The 26,005-nt window shown below is 44.9% G+C and overlaps 1 protein-coding gene across 8 annotated transcripts in view; it reads right to left on the reverse strand.

The window, feature by feature from the left end:
• Positions 1-26,005, reverse strand: part of FN1 (fibronectin 1) — a 167,549-nt gene that overhangs the window by 100,527 nt on the left and 41,017 nt on the right. For all 8 annotated transcript variants that reach the window (XM_085644997.1, XM_085644996.1, XM_085644994.1 and 5 more), the window contains exons 12-13: positions 25,393-25,536; positions 10,074-10,195 (exon numbers count right to left, since the gene is read on the reverse strand). In XM_085644997.1, the coding sequence (XP_085501123.1) occupies positions 10,074-10,195; positions 25,393-25,536 (266 nt within the window). The remainder of the gene's footprint in view (positions 1-10,073; positions 10,196-25,392; positions 25,537-26,005) is intronic.

Genomic DNA, 26,005 nt, shown 5'->3' on the forward strand with positions numbered 1-26,005 from the left:
AACATACACCCATTTACAAAATACGTTCACATACCCATTCACAGCACGCACTCACGCACAGATAGGCATACATTTATACAAACACATACATGCAAAATTCAAAAAGCACTGGCATAGACAATAGGTCTCGCCTTTGGGATCTTAAGTGTTTAGCCATGGATGTTGTTGCACCAAGGATATTGTGCTGCATAACTAAATACTTAAGGTGCCAAAAGAGAGTCCTATTGGCTATGCCAATGCTTGTTCAAAATAGCTTTGCAAGCTGCACAGAAGAAAAGAAAGGCGCAGCCGCCTTTGTTAAAGAGGATGGGTCGTATGCAGCGTCACTGTGCAGTGAAGTCGCAGGACTGGTTGCAGCAGCAGGAGTGTGTCCCGTCTGCCTGCCGCACCAGCTAGGAGCAAGTCATTAATAAATTAGTGCTCAGAAACTTTAAATGTAACATACTGAGCAACATGTAACCAGGGCAGTCCTCATGGGAGATTAACATGAGAAAAGTCGGTACTAAGGAGAGACTACTAAGCCTATTAACTAATCAAAAGCCACCATTTACAAAGACAGTAACTGGAGCCAATTGAATAGATGGGTGGTAAATTAGCAAAGCTTAAAGTCCATACCTGAAAACAGCATGTCTCGTAGGGACAGCGTTTAGTCTTATATTTATGGTTTGAATAATTAAGATCATTACAATCCATATATATATATATATATATATAAAAAAAAAAAATAAAAATAAAGTACTTTCACTAGGCTACACCCGTCATTCCTGATAAAAAAATAAAGCGATACAATTGTTAATATAAAAATTCTTCTAGTACAAGGTGACCATCACTTAAGTAAAACCACGTGGCAGCAAAGTATCAATTAAAAACGATTAATAGAAGATGGAGGTTACGTCTTAAAGCTACAGATAAAACACCAACTTATAAAAAGAGCATCCCAAAGTTAATATACAGTTCAGAGTGACAGCAGTCAATAGTCAATAACAGGTCGTTAGAGTTCCATGTGGCTGGGGCAGAATACACTGGTTTTACTAGGGAGCTGCTTCAAAGATACCATTATTTTGGCCCTCTGTACTCGTTGTCTGGTTTTGACACAGGACCTAAAATTTACTGGTTCAGCTTGCAGTATGCAAGGTGGATAAAAAGTGTGTAGCTTATATTTAGAGCAGTGTTCTCCGGACTCAATGCAGCAATGATAGCTTGCCTACAAGACCAGACTCCCAATCTATTCTACTCTGGCCTAGTTTTATTCTGTGCAAAGACAGACATGCTGGACAGAGGCATGCAACATGCTCCAAGGACTCAACAGATTCCCTACACAGGAGCTCAGATGGGTGACGCCAAAGTGGTAAATGTTTCAGGAAGTGCCATTCCCCCAATCGGAGTGCCATAAACCGCAGTTTTAGATACAGAGGGTATGTGCAGGGCAGGTATGTTGGAAGAGGCCAACTGATAAGAGGATTACTGCCCATACATGCTTGCGTTTGGCGAGGGACACCATCAGCAGAATAGGAGCACATGTGAATGCGCTTCTTGATACAGGTTTTAAAAACTATCACTTGGATTGAGGTTCCAGAGGTCGTTGCAGATAATTGCTGTACAAAATCATGAAAAAACCACAACTATGACCCACCAGGATTGCTTGTGCTAATATCTGTCCATTACAATGACGCGAGGGAACCAGCGCCAGCTTGCCTTAGCTTGTGGCACATTTTTAAATAAGCACCTGTGCTTAGCAGGTCAGTTTGGGAGGCCCAGTTCTAGTTGGATCTGTGCGGCAGATGCAGATTTTGGCAGCTGCAGGACCCTTTTGTAAATCTTGGTCAGATGTTGGTTTAGTGTTGTACTGAGTTTGCCCAGGGAAATTTCAAAGCCGTACGACAGCGTGGGGCCTATTTTGGCTCTCATGACTTCCAACATTGGAGCTAAACTCAGGCCGGTCGTTTTTTTTTTTTTTTTAAGTTTCGAAAGGTTTACTTGAAGAGCCATGGCTTTCATAGCGAGGTCCCTGCGGTGTTTGGCAAAAGTGCCCCTAGGGTCGATGTTGATTCCCAGGTATTTATAGGATTCTCCTGCCGCGATTCCAGAGTTGTTATATGACCAGCCACCCCCTCGATGATCCTTCCGGCCGAATAGGACCACTTGAGTTTACTTTAGGTTTACCTCCAAGTGGTTTGTGGCGGTGTAACTATGTAGTTTATTTAAACAGTCGTTGCAGGCCAACCCGCATAAGGCTGAAGAGGGCGAGATCGGCATACTGAAGCTTACTTAACACCGCCAATCTTAAGGGGATGGCTATTTATTGCATCAAGCTCTACTGATAGATCGGCAATGAACAGATTGAAAAGCATCGGAGCTAGCACACATCCCTGTTTGACTCCATGTCGTCATGATTTTTCTGAGACAGATGTGAGCCAGTGCCAAGTATCCAGGTGGTGGTGTGCAATTAGACTATTGCGTCCAAGAGTTTGACCGGAATTCCCATTTCGTTAGCTTAGCTCAAAGTGCTTCCCTTGAGACCCGGTCAAAGGCAGCTCTGGAGTCAACAAAACAGTAAACCACCTTGGATGAAACTAATGCTTTGTCGATAAGTATTGTTAGTGCCAGTACATTAGACAGTGTCAGAGTTTGCGATGAAACCGGTTTGATTTTTGGGGAATCAGCCAAAAAGGGACAGCGCAAGTGCTGCCTAGGCGAGACATAGCAAGGCATTTGACTGTACTATCATGAGAATAAAACTCAGTGATCCAATACCATAGATTTCCTCAAGGTTTGATAACACTGCAGGGGAATCATTTGAAGATCAGATCAGTTACACCCCATCCCATTAACCTGAAAGCGTTCATCAGGTTACAGTATGAATCAGAAAACTACATGGTTGCACCAATTGGCATTAATCTTTTGCTGTAGATAAACATTCCTCACCAGCAACGGGACTTCTGGTTAGTGTCATGGCAAGAACAGGATGCTCTTTGACCAAACACCACAAACGTTCTCTTAAGTGACTGAAATGAGGCTTCATGTACTTGTATGAATCAGGTCCCTAATTATCTGGTTCAAGCTACCGCTAGAAACATGCACACCCAGACTAGACTCCGTTCCATAAACAAAGCTTAGCAAGTAAGGACACACAATAGACAGTTGTAGGTCCACTGACTAGAAAATTGCAGACTATACACCAACCGAAGTACAATCAGTTTGGGGAGAGGAAGGGGGAGGCAGACTGCTCCATTCTATGGCTCCTTTAAATGGGTCTGCTCCATGTTAAACTAACTAGAAAGTCCGATTACCATCTCCAGCTTCTTCCCTCTTCTCCAGGGCTCAGAAACAGCCATGAGTGTTGTGACCACTCAACTGGAACATAACTAGTCAAACTTTAGTAAAAAAAAGCCCCACCAAGTGACAAGTAGGTATGTTCCATTAATGGACACATCCCTCGTTCTGAAATTTAACCATCTTAATGCTATCGTGCAGCAAAGGCAATTAGTCTTGCAACTAAAATCTTACGATCTACTTTTATTAAGATGAAGAATGGTCTGATGTAGGAAAGTGCCCCTTTGACATGGTCACCCCACTTTATGGCTGGTAAATGTGATTGAGAAAGTGCACGGAGTCCCTGCTAACCAAGTCGCCAGCGCTCTTTCCCAAAACTGTACAATTGTTCAGGGTGGTGCAGACAAATGTGAAAACATGTCACATCACGTGCCATGTCCCCTACCACTGCATGTAATATTTCTAAGTCACCCCCTACAGCAGGCCTAACAGACCTGCAGGGTGCTGAATATTATCTTTGAGGGCATACCTGCATGAGCAGTTATGTCCCTGTGCTGGTCAGTTCTATTACTGCCAGTACAAGTGTCCAGGGAAGCCATCTTAAGACAAGTGGTGAAAAGGAGTTCCCTAGCTACAGGATAGCTTCACTGAAAATGGGGGATGTCTGGTACCAAACATCTCATACTGGTAAACTCACACTGAGGCCAGTGTTGAATTTAATACATGCATCCAGAGGGCACCTTAGAGGAGTCCCCTGGAAACCTATCAGCCTCTGGTAGATTTGCAGACTGGTTTCGGCCAGCATGCCCCCTGACACTGTTCGGACCTCCTAGAGTGAGAGCCTTTGCCCTCAGGAGACTCAGAACAAAAGCCTGTCAGAAGAGGGTGTAACACCCCCCCCCCCCTCCCACAGGATCATTTACTGTGATTAGCCTCCCTGGGCCGCCAAGCTTCAAAAAGCTCCTACCGTTGGAATGCGAATCTGGCTCCCTTGCGGCCTCCACACCAGTCCAGATTCCCCTTGGCACCTGGACAGGCAGGAAAATTAGCTAGTCAGGTAGGCGTGCCACCTCAAGGCTAGTCCCACCCCTAAAGTGGGCTACAGGGAGGGGACGAATTTTTAAGAAGTAGCCATCTTGAAGATGGCATACTTAGGAATTTTGAGGGGAGGTTATGCAAACTTCCCATAGGAAGTGGTCATATAAGGGGCATAGTGGCCCCAAGGGTCAGCCCAATTGCTACTATCCTATACTCCCTGAACACTCCTAAATTCAGTATAGGGGAGTGCCTGGAACTAGAGAAGCAGATCCTGACTACCTGCGTAGAAGGAGGACACGAAGAGCTGCAAATACTGGAGAGAGCACCCGACTGCCCCAGCCATGCTGTCATGTCTGCGGTTTTGTCAAACCTGAGCTAAACAGGACTCGTCCTGCAGCGGTCTGCCTTCAAAACAGATCTGCTTGCCTTCAATAAAAACAAATACCTCCTGAAGAACAGTGAAACTTTTCTGCATCATGCAGAAACTCCAAAAGAAACGACAGATCTCCAGAACTGCCAAAACCCACCACCTGAAGCAACCATTGCACCTGTAGCCTCCGGCCAGAGTTGAAGTGGGCCACCAGTGTCAAAGTTCCCTCAGCCCTCCAGAGCTAGAGTCCACAGGGGTTTTACCCCCTCCTGGATTCAGTCGTAGTCTGCAGTCTCTGCATGCAGCCCCACCCCACCAGACGAAGAAAACAGATGCCTAAAGTCACCTCTGCATCCATTGCTCCCGGGCAGTGGAAGAGGACCCCAGGTGCCCTAGAGCATCGCAAGACTAACTCACCTGTTGGTTTAACCAGACTGACCTTTTAGCCAGAGCCTGCAGCCCATTTTCACAGTGACTGATCTCCAAACGCAGACGATACACAATTGACCCTATCCCTGTACAAAGACACCAACGCTGAACTCAATTTCAAAATCGGTCTAGCTTAGGTCATCCCGTGGATGAAAAAGCACCTCAGGTGTAATACTGACAAAACCAAGATCCTACTGATAGGATCCTCTCGCGCCTGGACTACTGCAACATCCTCCTGGCGGGAGCAAAAACGTTAAAAAGACTACAAGTGGTACAACACTGCGGCCCGCCTAGTCCTGAAACTACCACGTAGGTCCTCCGCCCGCACCAGCAGCACTTCAAACCCTCCATAAGATTCTCTTATGTAGTAGAAGCCAATTTAAGATACTCTTAATCACTTTCAGAGCATCACTAAACTTAGGCCCAATGTACTGCTCAGCCAGATTTACCCCATACACCACGACTCGGGCTCTCAGATCATCAAACTTCCTCCCCCAACTTTAGGTACAAAACCAAGGGAGGCAAAACAGTAGCTGCATTAGGAACTAAAGCCTGGAACCTCTTGCCAATACACCCAAGGCTGCTGAAAACAGTTTAGGAAGGCACTGAAAACCTGGATTTGCGTATTGTCAGACGAATTCTGCCTATCCCTCATATAGGGTCCCCGCGGTTCCATCTCAACCTTCCTCCAGCTAGCGCCAGGGTGCTCCTTGCGGAGAGACAGTCCGAACTTTATAAATACAACAATCAAAGAAACCTATTGGGCGCCCAATGCTATTTTGCACCTGGCCGCCCCATGCAGCTGGTGCTGCCTTGGACCTTGCCCGCCATTCACCATAAACTCCTGTAAAATGGCCTTATAAGTCGCTGTACTATACCCGTTTGCAGAACTTGTTTTTCCTTCACTAGGGTAACATGGCAGAACTCAAACTGCAATGTGACCACTTTTTAAAGGGACAAAAATTTACATTTAAATACATACTTACCTGAACGATTTTTCTCCGATGCCTAGACAAGTATGAAGATACTTGCTATTTTTATAAATTGGTGTGAATCTCCCTCGAGTTGTGCATGTCATTTACTAATCACTGTGTATTTACAAAGGTCTTGCACTCCTCTTTACCCCCTAATAAAAAAACTTGGGGATTGGATAGCAAGCCCCTGTCCACTCAGAAGGGAACCCCTGGAGTCCTTACACGGTATATCAGATTTTTGATACATCACATAAAGAGCCAGGTGCCTACATCTGAGCTTACCAGACCTCGGTCCTAAGAAGCAACCAAAAAACGTTCACCAGGAACAAAACAGAACTAGAAGTTAAGACAAATGCCCATAAAAATGACAGAACTGATAATCAGTGTGCACTAGTATCACAACTGAACATCACATGTAATTCTTCATTTGCAAGTAGCTATTGAAGCAAGACATTGGATTCCCCGGGGATAAAACAGAAAGCACCCCAACATTACGTGTACAATACACAAACTTAGCAATTGAGTGTCAGTTTGAAAAAGTAACAGCATTTACAAGGGTGCTGCACTTTCAGACATATGAACCCAAGTCATCTAAAAACCGAGGTTAGGATGGCACAAGAAAGGATTATATCTTGTTCTTTTGAAATGGGCCACTTTAAACAGCCTCATGTGGTACAAATTGCAGCAACATGTCTGCACAGTGATCGACTGCAGCAGCCATCACACTCACTAACTCCTCCAAAACCAGATGTGTCGGATACAATGCAAAGGTCATGGTCTATAAAGACTTAAACAATTTTAAATATGCTTCCAACATAGTCCATATTCCTTAATGATTGACGTTTGGCCAAAGTTTTAAAACTGAAGCAAAGGTCAAAGACCCATTGCTGACCAGATAAACATACTCAAGTATAGGAGTAGACTGCAGTCAGCCGTGTAAAAATGTTCGCCCATGCGGTGGAGACAAAAGATTCTGGGAGAATGTGTAGGCATATTGTTGATGCAGGGAGAAAAAAATAACTATTTTAGACCCTTCAGATCTTTTAAAGCAATTTCAGCTTTGGTGTTTCTGTAGTACAGAGGAAAACACATCTGTAGCCTATGATTAATTGGGCGTATGAAAAAAACATGTAGAAAACTAGCATTTCCTACGATCTTGCTCTTTTAGCCACGACATTCTGGCCAGCCATGCATTCCAAGCATAGCAAAGAAACAGATCTTGGGAACATTAGGTATGCAATTGTAACCCAGCTTCATCCCTGATGCATCTATGCCTGGATCTCTCCTGGCTAATTTTGTCCTCTACCTCCCAGACTCCCTCAACCCTCTAAGTAAGCTTTGGGTCAAAGGTGCAGTCAGGCTCTTCTCCCAAGGATACTATGAATAGTACAACTGAGCCCTTCATCACCACAACCCAGTTCCTCCAAAGCACCCAACTGAGGGGGGAAAAGGGAGTCAGCCCCTAGAGTCTAAACATAGAGTTTCTCAAGGTGGTCTTGCAAGAACAGACATGCCACATTAAAGACACGCTGGGAATTCTAGCTACTGGCCAATCCCCTACAACAAGACTACTTTATTTGGCAACCTAAGGGACCATTTAGTTCTGGGTTACCATACAATCCTGTCATTGTAAAGTCAAGAAGGAGGGGCTAAAGAAATCAATCTCCTGTAACTAAACAAGCACAAATATAGGTAGTTTGGTTAGTAAGGCAGTATTCTAGGTTTATCTTAGAGTGAAACATGGAAAGACGCATAGGACACCTTTTGGATGCCTTGGACCACATAGCGAGTGGACAATGGATTGAGGCTTCCCCGAGGGTTCCCAATTCAAAGCAATTTATTTGTAACAAAGCAGGATGCAAATTTATACAAGAAACTACATCTAGTCATGAGCTGGAATGGGGGAGTTAATCTTACAAAATCCATCCTTCGAGACTTCCAATCACAATAGGTCTAGGAGTGTGATAATTGGATCAGCAGCCCTTAGATGAGGTCTATTAAAATAGAATTAGCCTTTGCTGCAGGTGCTACTAGAACAGTGTTTCATTCAATCTGGAAAATGAACTGGGGCATCAGCTATGATGCACCATTTGTACACTCTAGTTTTCTGGTCAAAATCCGTTTGGGATGTGGTTGGACAAATGTAGGAACAAGAACAGAGACAAAAATGTTCTGCATTTCAGGGCTTTGTCAACACCCTCCCAGACCAGGCGGCTTCTCCACTTAAAACAAGTTAATGCTTTACAGAATATTACACACAACAGAACCTTGCCGGCTGTTCCATTTCAAAGTTTATTTGTAAGTTTATCGCACTTAATTACCACTGGAAACGTATCTGGATGTCCCTCCGTCAGACGCTGGTTGGCTGCATATCCTGTTATGAACAGTGCTCCAGGCTGCCCTAAGGCATCAAGATTGCACCTTATAAGTGCCACTAATATATTAGGGCCCCCACATACCATTTTTTGTATATGTGGTGAAGAAATACCTAGGTGACATTTTAGAATGATCCAATCACTTTCCAGTAGCGATCATTACACAAACATTGGCGGTTCTTTCCTCAATGGGAGAGGGCGATTGGTTGCATCGACATAGTTGGAGGCTTCTAGAAAGGAAACCGTCAGGTAGGGGTTTGTGTATCTAGCAGATATGAAGACTGACCAGGTGATATGCTATTTAGTACCGCTGCTGAATGATAGAAGGGGTCAGGACTCATGATAGGTGAAGCCTTGACTGAGGCATTATGCTCTCCTCCCTCATAGTAATAAGGAGCATATTATACTCTGCGCATCTGCAAATATAGATTATTATGGCATTTTCTTCTATTTGTTTTATCTAAAGCTAATAAACCAAAACCAGGATGCATGCAAAGTTTTACATTTGTGCGGCAAGGTATTACAAAAAATAAATAAAAATAAAAAACCACCACACAGAAAACCAGACATTGAAGAGATGTCTATACTATTAGGGAAGGTGTTTCCAGGTATAAAGTAAATATTACATGTAATTTATAAGGCAGTAAAACGTTTGCTCCATGATAACTTTGCTGCACTGTCACGATAAACTCAACTTTTACCTGTGCACTGTAGTAATAAGTGTATTCATGCAGTTGTTCCAAATAGCACACATGTTATTGGGCCACATTCATTTTCACTGCCTAGGCATAAATATAGTTACATATGCCCTGTCAGTGAAAGAAAGATAGCCACTTAAAATCACGTTATTTGGAGCAAGTGCAGGAATAAAAGTGAATTCAAATATTTATTACTACATTGCAAAGGTCAAATTCCAAGGCACTTACAATGTGTTTGATCAACCTTGAAAAATCACAGCTTATTCGCAGCTTTGCTTGTTAAAATTATTTTAGGGGTGAAAACTGAGCTCAAGCCTCATTTAATGAAATCTTGCTCTGTTTGAATTTACCCCGTTGTGCTAGCTCTACGTATATACATTTCCTCAGACCATGTACACAAAAAAGCACAGCCACACAGCACAAATCACATCTGCCAAGAGAAATAAGACTATCAGCGTTCAAGGTGGTAAGGGGCATCATGATACATTTGAAACTTTGCCTCTGCAAGTTATGATCTGCACCCACTGCACAGTATTAGGGACAAAAACTGCCATGGAAATTTGCATTAACCGTTCAAGAACCGGTGAATGAGCAAGCACGTTGACAGTTTTAAAAAATGACAACACACAAAGTTGAATAGTTTCAAAAATGTCCTGAATGGCTCTCAAGGGCTTCTAAACCCATGTGGCATGTGAAAACATGCGTGGCCCATCACAATGCCAGCCACAGCACAGTGCAAAGCAAGTGTCAAAGCCGGTTCCTTAGTTTCAGTAGAGATGCTCAAAACACATCGCAGAGGGACTCTGGGCAAACAAAGGGTGATCATGCACAATGAATGCACCTTTCCAGAAGGACCTTGACAAGAAGCAGAGTATCGGTTTGTTGAAGAGTACCCAGGCCCAAAAGGCATACTTACTGGTTTCCACCGAAGGACATACTCCTTAATGTGGGATGGCTGAGGTGGGATCCACTGGATGGGATGAGAGTTCGGGTGATTAGCATTCTCTGTGATAATCACCTGGACAGGTCCGGCTCCACCTAAAGAAAAGAAATACGTCAGGGAAGAACTTAAACGGGGAAAAACAATGGAAGAAAGTTGCAAAATTACTCAAACCAGCTCTTCAAATATTGAAAATCTTCACATGGCTACTGCCACAGAAAACGTGGCTAGCTACCAGTGCTAAAGAGAAGATGAGGAAGCTGGGCATTCAGATGCCGTGCTCCACCTGTGATCTTCACCAAGAACCCACAAAAGACTCGGCCACTTATCATTGAATTTAACAAGTACTGCAGAACAATCGATGAACACTTGAATTCCCTTGTTTACCGATAACTGAATATACAGCCAGTCCCCGGGGGGGGGGGGGGGGGGGGGTGGAACCACGAGCAAAGTAAACAACATTTTAGGTATACTAGATTAAGAACATTTTCTTCTTTTAAGGAGCAGCAATGAGCAATTGTTAGCCTCACGCAAAAGTCGTACCACATATTTCATGGAACCCCCCCCCCCCCCTTTCTCACCAATGCTACTACAAAGTTATCACAACAGAACTTAGCGTTTTGACATAAGCATATTTAAATAAATTTTAAAAAAAAAAGGCCCAAAGTTATTGTACGAAACGCTCCAAGTAGTCACACTACATTCAGTTAGAAATAAAAATATGAAAATATTAGAATATGAGGTTGTTCAAAAACGTCAATACACTCAAGCATTGAAAGTAGTCCTGGATGAAATCTTAACTACAGCAGTGAACTTTTTGCATTACTTAACCGGTGTACTTCGCACGAAAAAAAAATCCCCCTGTGAAATACCCAAGAGAAACGGATTCATACAGAAGTGTATCACCAAGAGACAGCTGCTCGAATATCAGACTTGCCAGAGGACCACATGTTGATCTTCGGTGTACTCACAAAGTTTAAGGAATGTCAGAAGAAAAAAATGTTTCATGCAATTTTGTTGGTCCCCATACATTTATTGAAGTTGGATTCAGTCCAGCACCAAATCAAATTGTACAAAGTTTAAAGTTGTCCTACAAACGCAAGTTTGTACTATGGAGTCATGTCAATTTTAGTTTAGTCATTGGTATAAATCAAACAATAGCAAGTCAAGAGCCATTTACGAGAATGTGTTTAAAACTCCAAACAAAAACACATCGATCATTTAATCTGAATAGGAATCACAAATTTGAACGATAAAAACACTTCGCACATTCCTCGAAGAAACTCTCAATAGCTTACAAAAAGGAAGCTAAAGTCCACTCCGGTTTCCTTCAATACATTTTTTTTAAAAATTGCGGGCCCTCTTGTTCATCCAAGATAAAAAAAATAAAAGGGAGTTGGCAAAGTTACCACACATGGATGAGGAACAATTATTATACACTTAGTCAACCTCTCATGTAACAGGCGATAAACTAGTTTATCCTAGATCATTTGAGGCGAGCTCGCCATTTGCACTTCATTCCAACATGGTCCAAACCAAGGTTGAACACCTGCAGAAAACGTGACCAAACAGAAGACAATAGTCCACATGGTTTGCTTTTGTACGGCTCTAGTCAGTGAGAGAAGAGCCCTACTAAATCAATCATTTTAATTCAATGGGCATACGTTTTTGCACACAAGCTGTGATAGCAACCCTCAATGTGAGCAACAGTAGCCATAGTGCATGTTTTGTTAAGTTCTTGTGCATACTATAAGAAAAAAAAAAATGTGAAGGTTATAACTAACGACATTTAAAAGGCCCAGGTCACATTAACTTGCACACCAAGTAAAATAGTGCATTTCTTTTAACATTTGTGCACTTCTATGCAATGGTTTCAACTAACTATGTATCAAATAAATGGCTCATGTCTTTATTCACAAAGTAACTGATCTACAGCAAAAGGTGCAAACACTTCATGCAGTGTTGGCGACCTTTGGGACTGGGCACAAGAGTCATTGTGTGACCTTCAAGCGCTGATTGGACTTTAGTTTGTAGAACGAGAGTTTGGTGAACCTGCATGCTGCAATGTTCACATAAGAGCGCCTAGTGTATTCCACGAATCAAATCAAGCAGTTAGGAGCCAGCCAAATAAACTAAACGGATGCCAAATGTGTATTTGTTTATTAACAGGTGCCAGTATCCCTCCAAGTCGCTTTCCAATGCCAGATTGCTGAAGAACTTACAAGTGATCCACCCCTTCCACGGACAGTCCACTGCCAAACTGAAAGATCAATTTTCCTAGGTCTGTTGTGACTTCATCTCAATGTGCAACCCATGCTCACAACCCTGCCTTGTCACACACAACTAGTTAATCTCGGAGGTCCTCAAATACATGATTATAATGGACGTTGCCTCTTTACCCTTCTCTGCTCACACTTTAATATTGCTTTAAATTTTCCCCCCAATTAAATTTAAATCAGTCATTCAATACGGATGCCACACTTTTTTAGTTCAAGCCTGTTAAACTGCAGTACAAATGATTTTCTTCGGTTCTAAAACAAAAGAATACACCAACCAGTGGGTAATTAAGGTCACTCACAGGCCATGCTAGAAGCAAGAGCCAAGGCCCTGCAGAACCAGTAGCAAATGAGTGGGTGATTAAGATGCCTGGGCATGTTAAAGACTGGTCTGCCTGGAAGAATACTTTGGATAGCGTTAAGAGATGACTGAAAGAACGTTTTGCAACAATGAGGTGGTTTGATACCAGGGAATGTTTCAAGGCAAGACCTAGTTGATTCTAGTAAGAGCCCCCACACAACCGTAACTGAAGCTCTACAAACTCTAGCCAATCAAGAATTCATATATGCTTCCATTCTGTATTTGTACTTGCTTTACCCACCCATGGGACTACTGCACCTTTCACTTTACAATCCAGCCAACACCAGATGTCTGAATCTACAATATCCCAACCAGTTGTGGGACGTGTACGAAATGGCCCCCAAAACCGGACAAGTATTCACGCCTGAGGAGAATAATGAATGGTGCTTATCCGGGGATTTGCTGTAGTAATTCAGATAAGTAATACAATCCAAAAGGGAAAGCCACTGAATTTGGTTCTGGGAAGAAAAAAAAAAATTCAAACTAAGAGTCCACACCCAAACACTGCATCCTTGAGAAAATGTAGAACTGAAGAGCAGAGGTGGCAGACACATGGTTTGAATTAGCCATTGTCACTCCGAGCTCATCCACTGGGAAGGGACTTCAATACTTCCCTCTGTATGCAGGTCTTTGGCCTTACTTTGAGGCGATCGTCATTTAAAACCCTGGGTCTCTGGTCAAGGATGCATGCCTACACACACTTCTCTGGCATGTTTATGCAAGTGGAGTGGAGGGATGAGATTTATGAAGGAGAAACTTGTTGATTAGCATACAGTTAGAGACCACAGCCCCAACCCCCAGAACAGCAGATACATCCAAAAGTGACAGAGGTTATATTGCCTGCAGCTAGTTGAGTGGAGATTAATTTCATACCTGAAGTGATTGAAGGCAGTAGGTTTTTGATGCCTTCCTCCGACGTGAATGAAGGACAATTTTCTTAGTGTTTGCGATAACCTGGGAGTCGAATCAAGAATGAGGAGACAGGGGATGTAATTCTCATAAGCAAGTACTTTGGAGTTACTGCTTCTGTTGGCTATCCCGAGACCAGCTCGATGGAAGATTTCAAACAATACCAGTCTGCACTCTAACATGGCACTCTTTCCCCACCACATCGCAATAAAATGTATGGCGGGGGTGGGGGGGGGGGGGGTTAGGCGAGGGGGTACAGTCTACAAAGCAGCTGATCTGGCAGGGTTTTGCCATGTAGTCACTTGTGTGTTATTAACCTTTCGTTAGACTGGGGTTTCAAGAGTCCATTATGTCACCTGACCATGTAGGTGCAAGAGCAACATGACCAGGTATTCAGCACATGGGTGCAGCCATCCTTTACACATGAGCATTGCGGAGCATGGAATTCTGCATGTAGGCCATTCGTTCTTCCAAGGTGAGCTCCTTTCTGGCAGATTGTAAATATCTTCAGCAAGGTGAGGACTTTCAATACATTGCGAGATTTTAATTGGTGCGCCGTCATTTGAACCCACATCTTTTTCCTCCCACCGAAAAGATCCAATAGACATATGTACAATAACTGATTAGGTGGGCAAAAACCAAAAGGTGCCAAGACACTCAATTATTTGATTTGGTGCTATAGTAAAAACAAGTTCTCCTTCTCACCTACTACTACCCACCACCCCTCTGGTGACTGGAAAGAATGAGGGATTCGGCAGTCCAATTGCTTTTTAATTCTTGGTTTTCATCTACACAAGTTTCAGAGAATAATGCACGTGCTCTTTATGCAAAAAGGTGGAATCCTTAACTCCAGTGTTTAATTTTTGCTATTCCTCCACTCCCCCCCCCCCCCCCCCCCCCCCATTATTGAGTGGCCCTCTGGCAAAATATGAACAGGTCTTGGGATTCTTTTCTGAATGGACATGGTTCTCATTTTAATAGAGACCCCCTGCTTATACCCCATGCCTATACCTTGTACTGTTCCATAGGTTCACTTAGATTTCTCTGTGCAGGACTCTGCTCTCAAATATACTAGATTCACTGCCACCTCGGACTATGTTAAATTATGTCAGAACATTGGGCATTAAGACAAACTAGTTATGACAGTCTTGCACACAGCCATGTGCCTTAAGATGCAGTTTATGGTCATGCCGATGTGTGTTCGCAAACTTGGAGTTTGTATAACTTTGCTGTGTATTGCAGAGGGGGTAGTCCTCAGCACACTTGCATCTTCAGAGTTAAGTGCTCTAAGGTTTAGAAAACCTACGTAGGCACCGTAAGCATTCAGAGATCTACATGTATAGGCAGGGTGCAGCTTTTAGTGCAGTAGGAATGGGTTGGCGGGTCCCGCAGCACTCCCCAGTATAACAGCCTTACTACCCAGCCTGGAAGCAGGGGTACCTATTGTTTGTGCTTGCATGGGGTCCATTATACCCAACCAATCAGGGTACATGTGTAGGGGGAGGCAGTCTTGCATGGTTATATTAAAAACCGTCCTATTGACGTTGCCGGGGGAAGTAGCAAAAAATGCTGGGCATAGAGTGCATGTAGGAGACAAATAAAGTAATCTGGCAAACAACGTGACGGTTATACTTTGAGACGTAATAGTCCCTTGCCCAATCCAAGAGGAGAGAAGCATTTCCTGGAAGGTGGAATAAAAAATAAAAGTCAATAAATGCAGGAAGTGGGATTGATAATATTCCGTGTATTGTCAATCCCCTACATTATAAAGATCGGTAATCTGTTTTGCAGACAGCTCAACTGTCAATCATGACGGGAACAAAAGTATACAGCATCCCTTCAGCTGTCCAGGGTTGATTAAAGTTCTCCTGCGGCAGCCGGATTACCCCCCGTGGGTCAAGAGCCACACTGCAGGGAGACGGATTAGCACTTCAGGCGCGGTCTAACACAGGAAGCCTGGCCGGGAAGGGGGGCGGAGAGGTATGGGTGACGAGACGATCCAGTAAACGTCACCGCCTTCGAATTCGAGGCACCACTAAAACAACGGGGGCGTGAAATCAAGGTTCTCCGGCAGGAAGGAGAGGCTGGGCCCGTCATTTACCACCTGCCGAGGTCAGTGTGTTTATGTGACAGGAGGAGGGATGTGACGGGGGATCAAAAGGACCCCCCTCTGAAGGTACTAATGGAAGGCAATGAAAGAAGCCATTCGACGACAACGCACTCAAGTTTTGGATTACTTTAGATGGCGGATGGGGGCGGGTGGTCTCTGGAAATGGTTGGTGAAGCAGTTACAAACACGTTCCTCCCACTGGGACGTTACAAGCCTGGGCAAAACAAAATCCCACACGGGTATTCAGCCCGGTGCACGAACAAGCAGCTTTCCAATACCGGTTTCCCTCGAATCAAGTAATTCTGTAATCCTGATCCATTCGCTAACGCGAGGCCTCAAATCATGGGCACAGAGAGGGCCTGGAAGCGCATGAGGCGCTATCTGTATTTTAATAGATCTGTTACAGCCATCCAAGTTTCGTGTGTCACAATGCATTCTCCTTCGATCTTTACAATTTGCTGCCACGGCACAGGATTATGTAAAAAAAAATGTCAAAGTTCTAAGAAGTTTAGATTAAGTGTAAGTGGGAGGCTCTCTGTGGGTCTTGTGAAACTGTTAGTTTGCGTTAAGACAGACTGACTCCTTCAGCAATGAGTGCCGATATGCACAATTGATGGACGGAATGCAGAACAAATCACAACATTCACCCCCAGTCAAGAGATCTGGGTTAAATCAATCATTCTTTTGCTCACCATGCCACCCCACTTTAGACCTGGTCATATGCAAGTCAGTCAATCTGTCCAATTGTTCTTTTTGCATTGGTCACCCCCTAGTGGGACGGGTATGCCCAGACGTGGGTCCCGTGCTCCCATGCCACTGGAGTCAAGCTATCCTGGCGGATGAGCTGATATCCCGAAACCGGTCCTAGGATGCTTGTTTCCAGTCCAGGGAGGACCTGGCCTGGCAGTTCAGGCTGGACTGTTCCCATTGGGCGCAGGGTCAAGACTGATTTGCATATGGCTGGGTCCAAACTGGAATGCATGGTGAGGAAAAAACGATGGATTTAGGCCCACATCTGTACTGGGGTGAACGTATGACATTGTTCTGCATTCAGTCCAGCAATTGTTCTTTTTGCAGCTATGTACAAACCAGCTGCAGCATCACCGAACCCCCACCACAGGGTGAACGTTCTGTGCATAGACTATTCAGTGAACCCACCCTCTTCAGCTATGAACAGCAAACGTCAGAGGCGTATTCGTCCACCTGGAAGTGATCGGGAACACTTCGAAGTAGCCGCACGCTATTGAAGAATTGCATCACCTCGCACGCGGTACTTTAATGTTGGCCCACCTGGCAGTGCCAGAGATGCACATGGACCCCACTGGAATTGGTTTCTGTTGTAGAGGATATAAGTGTGCATCTAAAACACTATACACACCATAATATCCATAACTACTAAAATGAAATATCCAAAATAGTGAGAAAAAAAAAAAATATATAAGAGAACACACACACACACACACACACACACACACACACACACACACACACACACACACACACACACACACAGAGCCCCCCACCTAGTGTTGGCTTTGTCAATGTTTATGCGTTAGTTAAAGCTTCATATCTTCCAGCATGCAAAGTGGACCTCGTAGGTTTGGGAGCGAGAGATAGCAAGTTTAATGTGCAGGAACAAGAAAGGGGATTATGAGCGCATGTGCGTGGATGAGACAGGACGCTACAGTGGCAGTGTGTGGTTTGTACATGTGCAAGTTGTGAAAGGGTGCTTATAGGTGGGACAGCGGGAGTTAAAGGGATTAACTGGGTGATAAGTCTGTGTGCAAGAGTGATGCACAAGTAGTGTGGGTATGCATGTCTGTGGTAGTTTAAATAGCACTGCTCCTCAAACGATGTGCATAATTTGCATAAAGTGTTTGTAGTCAAAATGTATTGAGGGAGATCTTTGCATTGCACAGTCCAAACATTTTGTTGAAACAGTGTTTTCAAGTGAGAATAGGATTATGCGGACTGATGTGCTGAAACCAGATTTAGTTGGCTCCAGTACTGCTGCATTCATGTCACAGGGCCCAGCGCACCCTTTTGGAACGAAGAGCGAGATGGCACAGAGATGCCAAATTCTTTGGCAACTAACCACAGGAGAGGGGAATGTCAACGATATATCATTGGCCCGTCCGGTGGTGATCCAACACCCAGGTTAAAGTCCAGTACCACAGGTTTGGTGTCTACAAGAAGGGGTAGGGGATGCGAGGCTTTGGGGGCCCAAGTGTCCAAAACATTTATTCCAAAACCCCACAGAATCGGCAATCAACCATATACACTGTACAACTGGACCTCTTGCAGGAATTAAAATCAGCTGAAATAAAATGCTATGTAGGTTCCCACAAACCAGTGGAGATGGCAGCATGCTTAACGGTTTCTTAACCAACTGCTGGCACCAGTCCCTGCACTGCTGGAACAGAACCGCCAGGAATGGTCAGTGCTTCAAGATCACCATGAAGGATCTCAGGAGGACACCAAAATGGTTTTACAACCCATCCGGCAAGGAACTTGCGGATTACAGCCAGGATTTAAAGACACACAAAATGAAAATCATCCAGTAGTTTAAATTAATACATAGTCGAGAAAATGTCAGAGGTGTTAGCCAGTCTGCTCTGTAGTTTATTATTATTAGGAGCTTATAAAGCGCACTTATACCCGAGGGTGTCCTGGCGCTAAGAAACTGAGCATCCCTGGAGAACGAGTGTCTAATCCCTGAACAAACAGGTCTTCAAGCCCTTCCTGAAAGAGAAAAGTTCCTCCGTTTTCCTAACGTGTGCTGGCAAACAGTTCCATGCGGTGGCTGCACCATAGGAAAACAGCTTTCCTCCCCAGCTGGCCTTTTTTGTCCTAGGCACCACCACTAGATTGCCCTCCATAGAGCGCAGTGCCTTCCCCGGCACATACCGCTTGAAACAAGCCTTCAAAAACTCTGGGCCAGTGCCTTTCAATGCCTTGAAAACCGTACACAAGGCCTTAAATTGGGAGCGTCTGTATTGGAAGCCAATTAAGTTTCCTCATTCCTTCTCGGATTGAGACATGCTTAGGTGTGCCTGTCACCAGTCTTGCTGCCGCGTTATGCACCAACTGCAGTCTGCACAGATGTTTCTTTTGCAAGTTGAGGTACAGACTGTTACAGTAGTCAAGACGCGACAGGATGAGAGCCAACACTGCTAGCCGGAAGCCATCCGTGGGAAGCAATGCTTTAACTTTCCTCAGTATCCTGAGGATATGAAAGCAGGACGAAACCACTCCACTGACCTGGCTTCCAAAGTCCAGTTTCTGGTCCATAATCACCCCCAAATTCCCAGCTTTGGGTGTGGGCACTGGTGGCTTCCCCAACGCATCAGGCCACATATCTGGGGTCCAGATGTTGGGATTATTTCCGAATATCATTACCTCGGTCTAACCAGCATTTAGTTTGAGGCAATTAGCAGCCATCCAGCTCGCGATACCTTGAAGACAGTCATGACACCTTGCTGGCAGATCCACTTGGGACCCTCTTTGTACTGATAACACAATCTGCGTGTCATCTGCGTACGAGGTGAGTTGGAGTCCATACGATCTAATCAAGGTTCCCAAAGGACTCACATAAACTTTAAAGAGTGGGGCTCAGGGATGACCCTTGCGGGACCCCACAGGGAAGGGAAAAAGGTTTAGATCCCTCTGCTCCCAATTCTATAGTCTGGGATCTGTCGGCCATAAAAGACTTAAGGAGGTTCCAGGCAGTGCCTTCCACCCCGGCCATAGCCAGTCGGTCCATCATAACTCCATGATGGACCGTATCAAAGGCCGCCGACAGATCTAGCAGAATCAGGACCGCCTCACCCCCTTGATCCACCGCCACTCTGATCTCCTCCGTCGCCTTAATCAGGGCAAGTTCCGTGCTGTGGCCAGCCCGAAACCCAAACTGTGTGGGATCGAGGGCCTTAGATCTTTCCAAGAAAGAGGCAAGTTGCTTGTTTATGGCCTTCTCTAATAATTTTGCTGGCAATGGGAGCCGCGAAATAGGCCTATAACTGTTCGGATCACTCTTGATTGAAGCTTTATTTCGATCTAAAAACATATCATAAAAGCAATACATTACATCAATAGAAAAAAAGCAGTTTAACAAAGCACAGTATAAAAGCCTACAGAATCAACAATGGCATTTAAAAAAATAAAATATAAAAAAAAGTAAAATGGTAGCCAAATTTTAAGAGCCAGTACAGGCCGAAGCACATTACTGTATCAACTGTTTCTTTGCAGTTCTTATCCTCCAAGCCCAGCCCAGAAATTTAGCCATACAGCAGGCAAAGAAGGGACGGGCATCTGAACGCAATATGCGTAAGGCTTCCAAATGTGATCTTGTGCCCAGACTCCTACATAGGGGCTTCAACCATCTCAACCTAGGCACAGCATAAGCATGGCACTCAAACTACAGATGAGCTATGGACTCAACCCTTGAGTCACAGAAGGGGCAATAAGGTATAGTTTGAAATGGACGTTTCCAGGTGGAAGTTAACAATCCTAAGGGAAGTACACCCACCCTAAATTTAAAGTACAATGCTCTGTCGCCCGAGTTATGGATTAAGACCAGATAAGGTTCTCTAAGGGGGAGTTCCTTAACTAGCAGGAACTGGGCAACATATTTACAATGTTTAGGGTTGCACAATCTCTCGTTATCCACCCAAAACCAATAAGCCTTCTTTAGCATTTGTTTTGAAGGTGTTGTTCTGTTGACCCAAGCGTCTCCTAAACCCAACTCAAAGAAGTCGCTTAACCTCCCTGAGCCAGGTTACCTTATGCCAGCCTGATAGGGATAAGAGTTCGCTTAGGGCATCTGCATAGCTACTCAGTTCAGGGACGTTCCATATCCTGGCCCATAATAAAAGGGGGCGTAGCCTAGCTTGCTTGCAAATTGGGCGTGTACCTGCATCTAGCAAGAGGGGGATTGTAGGGGTACTGTGGGGTAACTTCATAAGATCTTTATGGAAGTTGTTTGAGGTGGGTTAAGATGTCGACTGTGTGCCCCACAATTCCGCGCCATACAATGCTGCACTCACCACCCTTGCCCTGTAAATGTCTAGTAGTGCCCCAATAGGTTTTAAGGATGAGGCACGATGTTCTTTGAGCAGGGCCCCTGCAACCCTCTTATGGGTCAGAAACACCTTTTGGTGGTGCCCCTTGCAACTCATATTGTCACAGAGTCGAATGCTTAGGTAGTCAAATTCTTTGACTTTTTCGAGTGGAACAGAGTCTAAAACAGGAGGGACAACAGATTTCCTGGGGGGGTTAAGAACAAGGAATTTGGTCTTGCTTATATTTATGGACAGGCCCTTGATGTCACAGAAGGCCTTGAAACTAGAAAGCAACTTTTGGATACCTGCTGGTGATTTTGAAATTAGGAGGGTATCATCCGCAAATAGGAGCGTAGGAACTTTCCTGCCAGCCAGGGATGGTGCATCTGACGGGTGTTGAAGCAGATGCTCCACCACTCCGTTAACATAGAGAGAAAACAGAGTGGGGGCAAGCACACACCCCTGGCGGACGCCCCTATCTACGGGAATACGAGATGTTTTTTCCCCCTGGGTACCCCATCTAATCTGAGCAAAGTTGCTTTCATGAAACTTTATGAGTAAAGCCAACAAGTAAGGGGGTATGCCCAACCTATCGAGGACATTCCACAATTGGGCTCGTGGGACCAGGTCGAAGGCAGTTCGCAAGTCTATAAAGACTAGATACAAGATGCCCCCACCCAGCACAACCACTTTCCAATATATCATTAGAAGGCGAAATGTCTGCTCGATGGTGCCTATCCCTGTTCTAAAACCTGCCTGGAAATCTGACAGAACCTGGTTTTCTTCGGCCCACTGCAAGATCCTACCTAGGATCACTCTTATCCAGAATGGGTTTTTTATTAATGGTAAAATGGAAGCTGCCTTCCACCTCCTAGGATAGCTACCTGACTATGATAGAGTTAAACAGTGGAGTGAGTGTGGCGGCAAGAACCTCTGGACAGCTCTGAAGAACCGCCACCAGGCATGGATCACTGGGGGCTCCAGAGCTGGCCGCCATCAGTAAACCCTTAACCTCCTCTGATTGTAACGGACTAAAGCCCCTTAGTTTATCCTGCGGCTCTGCTGACCCAACCTTAGTCCTCAAAACTGCCTCTCCCGCTTCTTTATAGACTTCGGAAAAGGATGAAAAAATCCCCGCCACCTTATTCTGGAAAAAAGTGGCCACGGTCTCACAAAGGTCAGAACTGGTTGCAGAAATCGGTTCAACTGGGATCTTGAGCTTGGTTAAAGTTTTGAACAGTTCTCTGGAAGATGAACTCGCCAGCTCAATTTGCTCCGTAAAATATATTTTTTTGCCTCTTGTATTTGATTTTTATAATTAGAGAGGCTGTTTTTGTATTTTTCTTTATCGGTCGGACTGTAACCCTTCCGCCATATTCTCTCCAATTTTTTCCAGTCAGATTTCATGGTCTGTAGCGAATCAGAGAACCACGGGGCCGAGGGTGAAGCCCTTCTGGGTGTGAAAGATTTAGCAGGTGCAAATGTATCGCAGGCCCTCTCAATCCATTCGGAATACGAGTCTGCAGCTTTATTTACATCCAGTGGGACACCAGGGGCGTTAGCCTTTAGGTAATTACCCAAATTTGTCCCATCTATCTATTTCCAAGCTCGGGTCACAATCTCCTCCCTAGGCTTAGTCTTCGGTTGTGTCTGGGTCCCTGTTGAGTGTGAAAATTATTGCGGCATGATCAGACCAAGGGAGTGGCAGGACTTCCACCATATCTAGATCCGTTCGGTTAGTAAATGCCATCAAGGGTATGGCCAGCAATATGCGAAGGTCCCACCACCCTTTGATCCAACCCTCCTGCATCCATAAAGTCCAGCAATTGCTTGCTGTCTGGATCTAGTTTGTCATCCAGGTAGAAGTTAAAGTCGCCCAAAACGGTGAACGAGTGGGCACAAAAACCATCCTCTACCAGGGTGCTGAGTGACTCCAAGAAAGTCGCTCTAGGGCCAGTAGATCAAAAGTGCTTTGAACGTGTTTTTGGGGGAAAGGCGGAAAGTGATAAGAGAGTGCCTCACATGCTTGGTTGGACGCTACCGAAAATAAAGGCTCAAGACTATTGTGATAAATCACGGCAAGTCCGCCCCCCCCTTCCTGAGGGACGGTCCAACGTAAAACAAATAAAGTTAGCAGGAAGGGCCTTCACAATGTCTGGGCCTGAGGCACTATTAGTCCATGTTTCCGTAATAAAAGCCATCTTAACCTGATGCTGTTCCATGAACAAACAGCATTCCAGGCTGTGCTTCACTAGTGATCTGACGTTCATTAGCAAACACTTCCATGGTACGGGTTTAATCCCTAGGGTTTGCGGGCCTGAGTCCAGTCTACCCCCACCTCTACCCTTACCTGCAAGGATTTCTTGCAATGGGGCCTTGCATGACCTGCAAGCAGTACCGGATTCTCTAATAATCGTTTCAGGATGGTACTTGGGACAACCAGCCTTCTCCCCCCCCCCTCTGGGTCAAGGATTCTCAGCTGGGCAGCTGTATAACTCACCAACTCAAGTGTACCAGAGCCATGGCGGCTAGCCCTCAGCCCGGACCGAGCACGGACGGGCGCAGACGGGCTTGCCTTCGGCGCGCCAGCGGTGTGCGTCCGCTGCGCGGACGAGGCATGCAGAGTTTAAATTTCCCCTGCCGGCTCCCGCGCCCAATCACAGGCCTGTTCCCGCCTCCGTCCTCCACCAATGACCCGCTAGTACTACGTCACTGGCGGAATCCCGGAGTGAGATCGGCTCGAGCTCCTCCCGGTAAGCCTGTGCAGTTAATGCAATTATACAATGTAAGCCCTAAACAATATAATCTCGGGTGAACATGAAATAGCAGCAAGTGAAATACATTAACACTTTAAAAAAAAACTCTAAAAACTGTCTAAAAGCACTTTATTTAAAAAGGAGCGTGACCTGGCGGGTATTGAACGCAACCCGTACTCCAGGGATCAGCCCTAGTTGGCAGGTGGGAGCACATTAAACATGTTTATTTCATGCATGGAGGGCCATGACCTTCAGTTATTGTAAGTCTTTAAAGCATATCTGCTGGTACGATTTTAGATTGGCAAGTGCAGCAAAATGCCTGTACTGCAATGGTATCAATAACATGAAGTAATGACAATGAATTACAAAATAAAACGAGTGCACACATTCTCATCCAATAAAACAAACAGACTGACCCCCACCTCACAACTAGCTCACCATCTGGTAAAACTCAAACAATGGTCTTGCTGACGAAAGCAGCTACAGAAGCATTGAATGTACAGCTACAGCAGTAGAGCAAACGGGGCAATGGCTTCTTTTGTGGAGCAAAGAAAATGACAGCCATCTTGCAAGGGATGGGCAGCCATTTTTAAGTTAAGTTGCTTTAATTTGGGAAAGCATGCAAGGGCACACGAGTCATGTTTGCACTAGAGTCCAGCTTACACAAAATAAAACCCACACCTTTATGCGAAGCCGTTGAAGGATAAAGTCATTCATTCAAAAAAAGGATAGGTTGGTAACAAATGAAGGCCAATGCTAAGCAGCAGTCTGAACCAGAAGCAATACCCAAGGGGGGGGGGGGGGGGGGGGGGGGGAAAGGGAGAGAGCCACTTCAAGCTAGGGCCAGGCTCCTGTCAACTGCCTGGCTCCAGGTCCTCTTGGAACCTTCCGCAGACTTTGTGGATCCTGCCTGCCAACCTTGTGCATAAAGCTAAAAGCAACGCATTAACATTGGAGGTGAAAAGGAGAGACAAATCGATACTCATTTAGAGCCTTATTGTAAAAAGTGAAACCATAAAACCGCAGGTTAATCCCAGCTTCTCCACTGATTTTCGGCACATATTTTGTTTCACCAATTCCCTTTCTTCATTACGCGCCCCCCCCTCCACCCCCGAACATTTAACATGACTTAAGTCAAAGCTGCTGCATGTTAAAGAAATGTGCTTTTCCCCCCCCCTAATTTTGAAGAGATTTTATCTTATTGCTTACATGGAAAATATTACCAGGGTTGGCTCTAGCTCAGCCCTGTCATTTGTTGGCTCGCCCACAACTAGGATTCACACAATAGGTCTCCGCCAGATTGCTAAAAGCAGTTCATAGACCTGAAAATTTGTTCGGAATGTATACCGTTGAAGGATACAACGGTTTGAAGCAGAAGCACAGTAAAACCGCTATGCTCCTAAGGAATGGCAATCTCAAGAAGGAAAGAGTAAGAAGCAAGCAAATGAGAAGAAAGGCAACCAATCATGACAAACCGGCTGATCCAAAGCCCAGTACGAGCACTGTTATTGTACACGATAGTTCTGTTAACTGGAGACAAGCTGCCTGTAGGGTAGACCTTTGAAAGAACATTAACAAATTTCATAATTCTCACTGGACCACTATTGATATGTTAAATCATTAAAATCTGTTAGATGGAAGTTAGATTTAGTCTCACCAAGATTCGAACGACCTTAAAACTAAATATGTATTCAGCAGGTGCATTAACCTGATGGGCCACTCCAGCAAATGTTGAGCACAAAGCATTAGAAGCACAGCTCCCACAAAAGGGGTGCCCCTCCCTACCTCGGTTCCCACCCCACCAACCACCCCTCATGTCTCACCTGGATAGGTCTGCAGAGGCTGGCAGTGCCACTCCCCAATCCCCCGGCCATAGCAGTAGCACTGGTAGCGCACTCCTTGGACATGCTTCTCCCAAGAGTCACCAATTTGGTAGAACTGGCGAGTTTCAGAATCTTGGCACTGGTCTAAAAGAAGGTGCATGAATTAACAAATGTTATCGTTATTCACATTACAAGGAGTAGATGTGAATTAGGAACAGGTGGAGCGAATAGGGAGAGTACTCCAGCACAGTTAAGCCTATGTCAGTGGTGGAAAGACATTAATAGGTGGATTAGGGCTGTATTACAAACATGAACAGCTGGGGTGAAGTAGAGCAACAGGCAGACCTTCTGGCCTCTATATGCATCTTATGCAAGTATTGAGGGACCATCTCAAACTTAAGAGACTTACTAAACAAAACGTACAAACTGCAAGAATGTAGTGCATTAACACCCTATGTACACAAGGCTTTATATTGCAACGCGGTCTGGAAAGGTCTGAATTTACGTGATGGGTCAGACTACAGTTGCTTTGTCTGTCCTGTGAATCTGGGCCACGGAGACTACCTCGGCTCAGAGCAGGCCCCAAACCAACCAATGTGGCTTTGGTACATGG

This window comes from Triturus cristatus, chromosome 3_1 (genome assembly GCF_964204655.1).
Source record: "Triturus cristatus chromosome 3_1, aTriCri1.1, whole genome shotgun sequence".
NCBI lineage: Eukaryota > Metazoa > Chordata > Amphibia > Caudata > Salamandridae > Triturus > Triturus cristatus.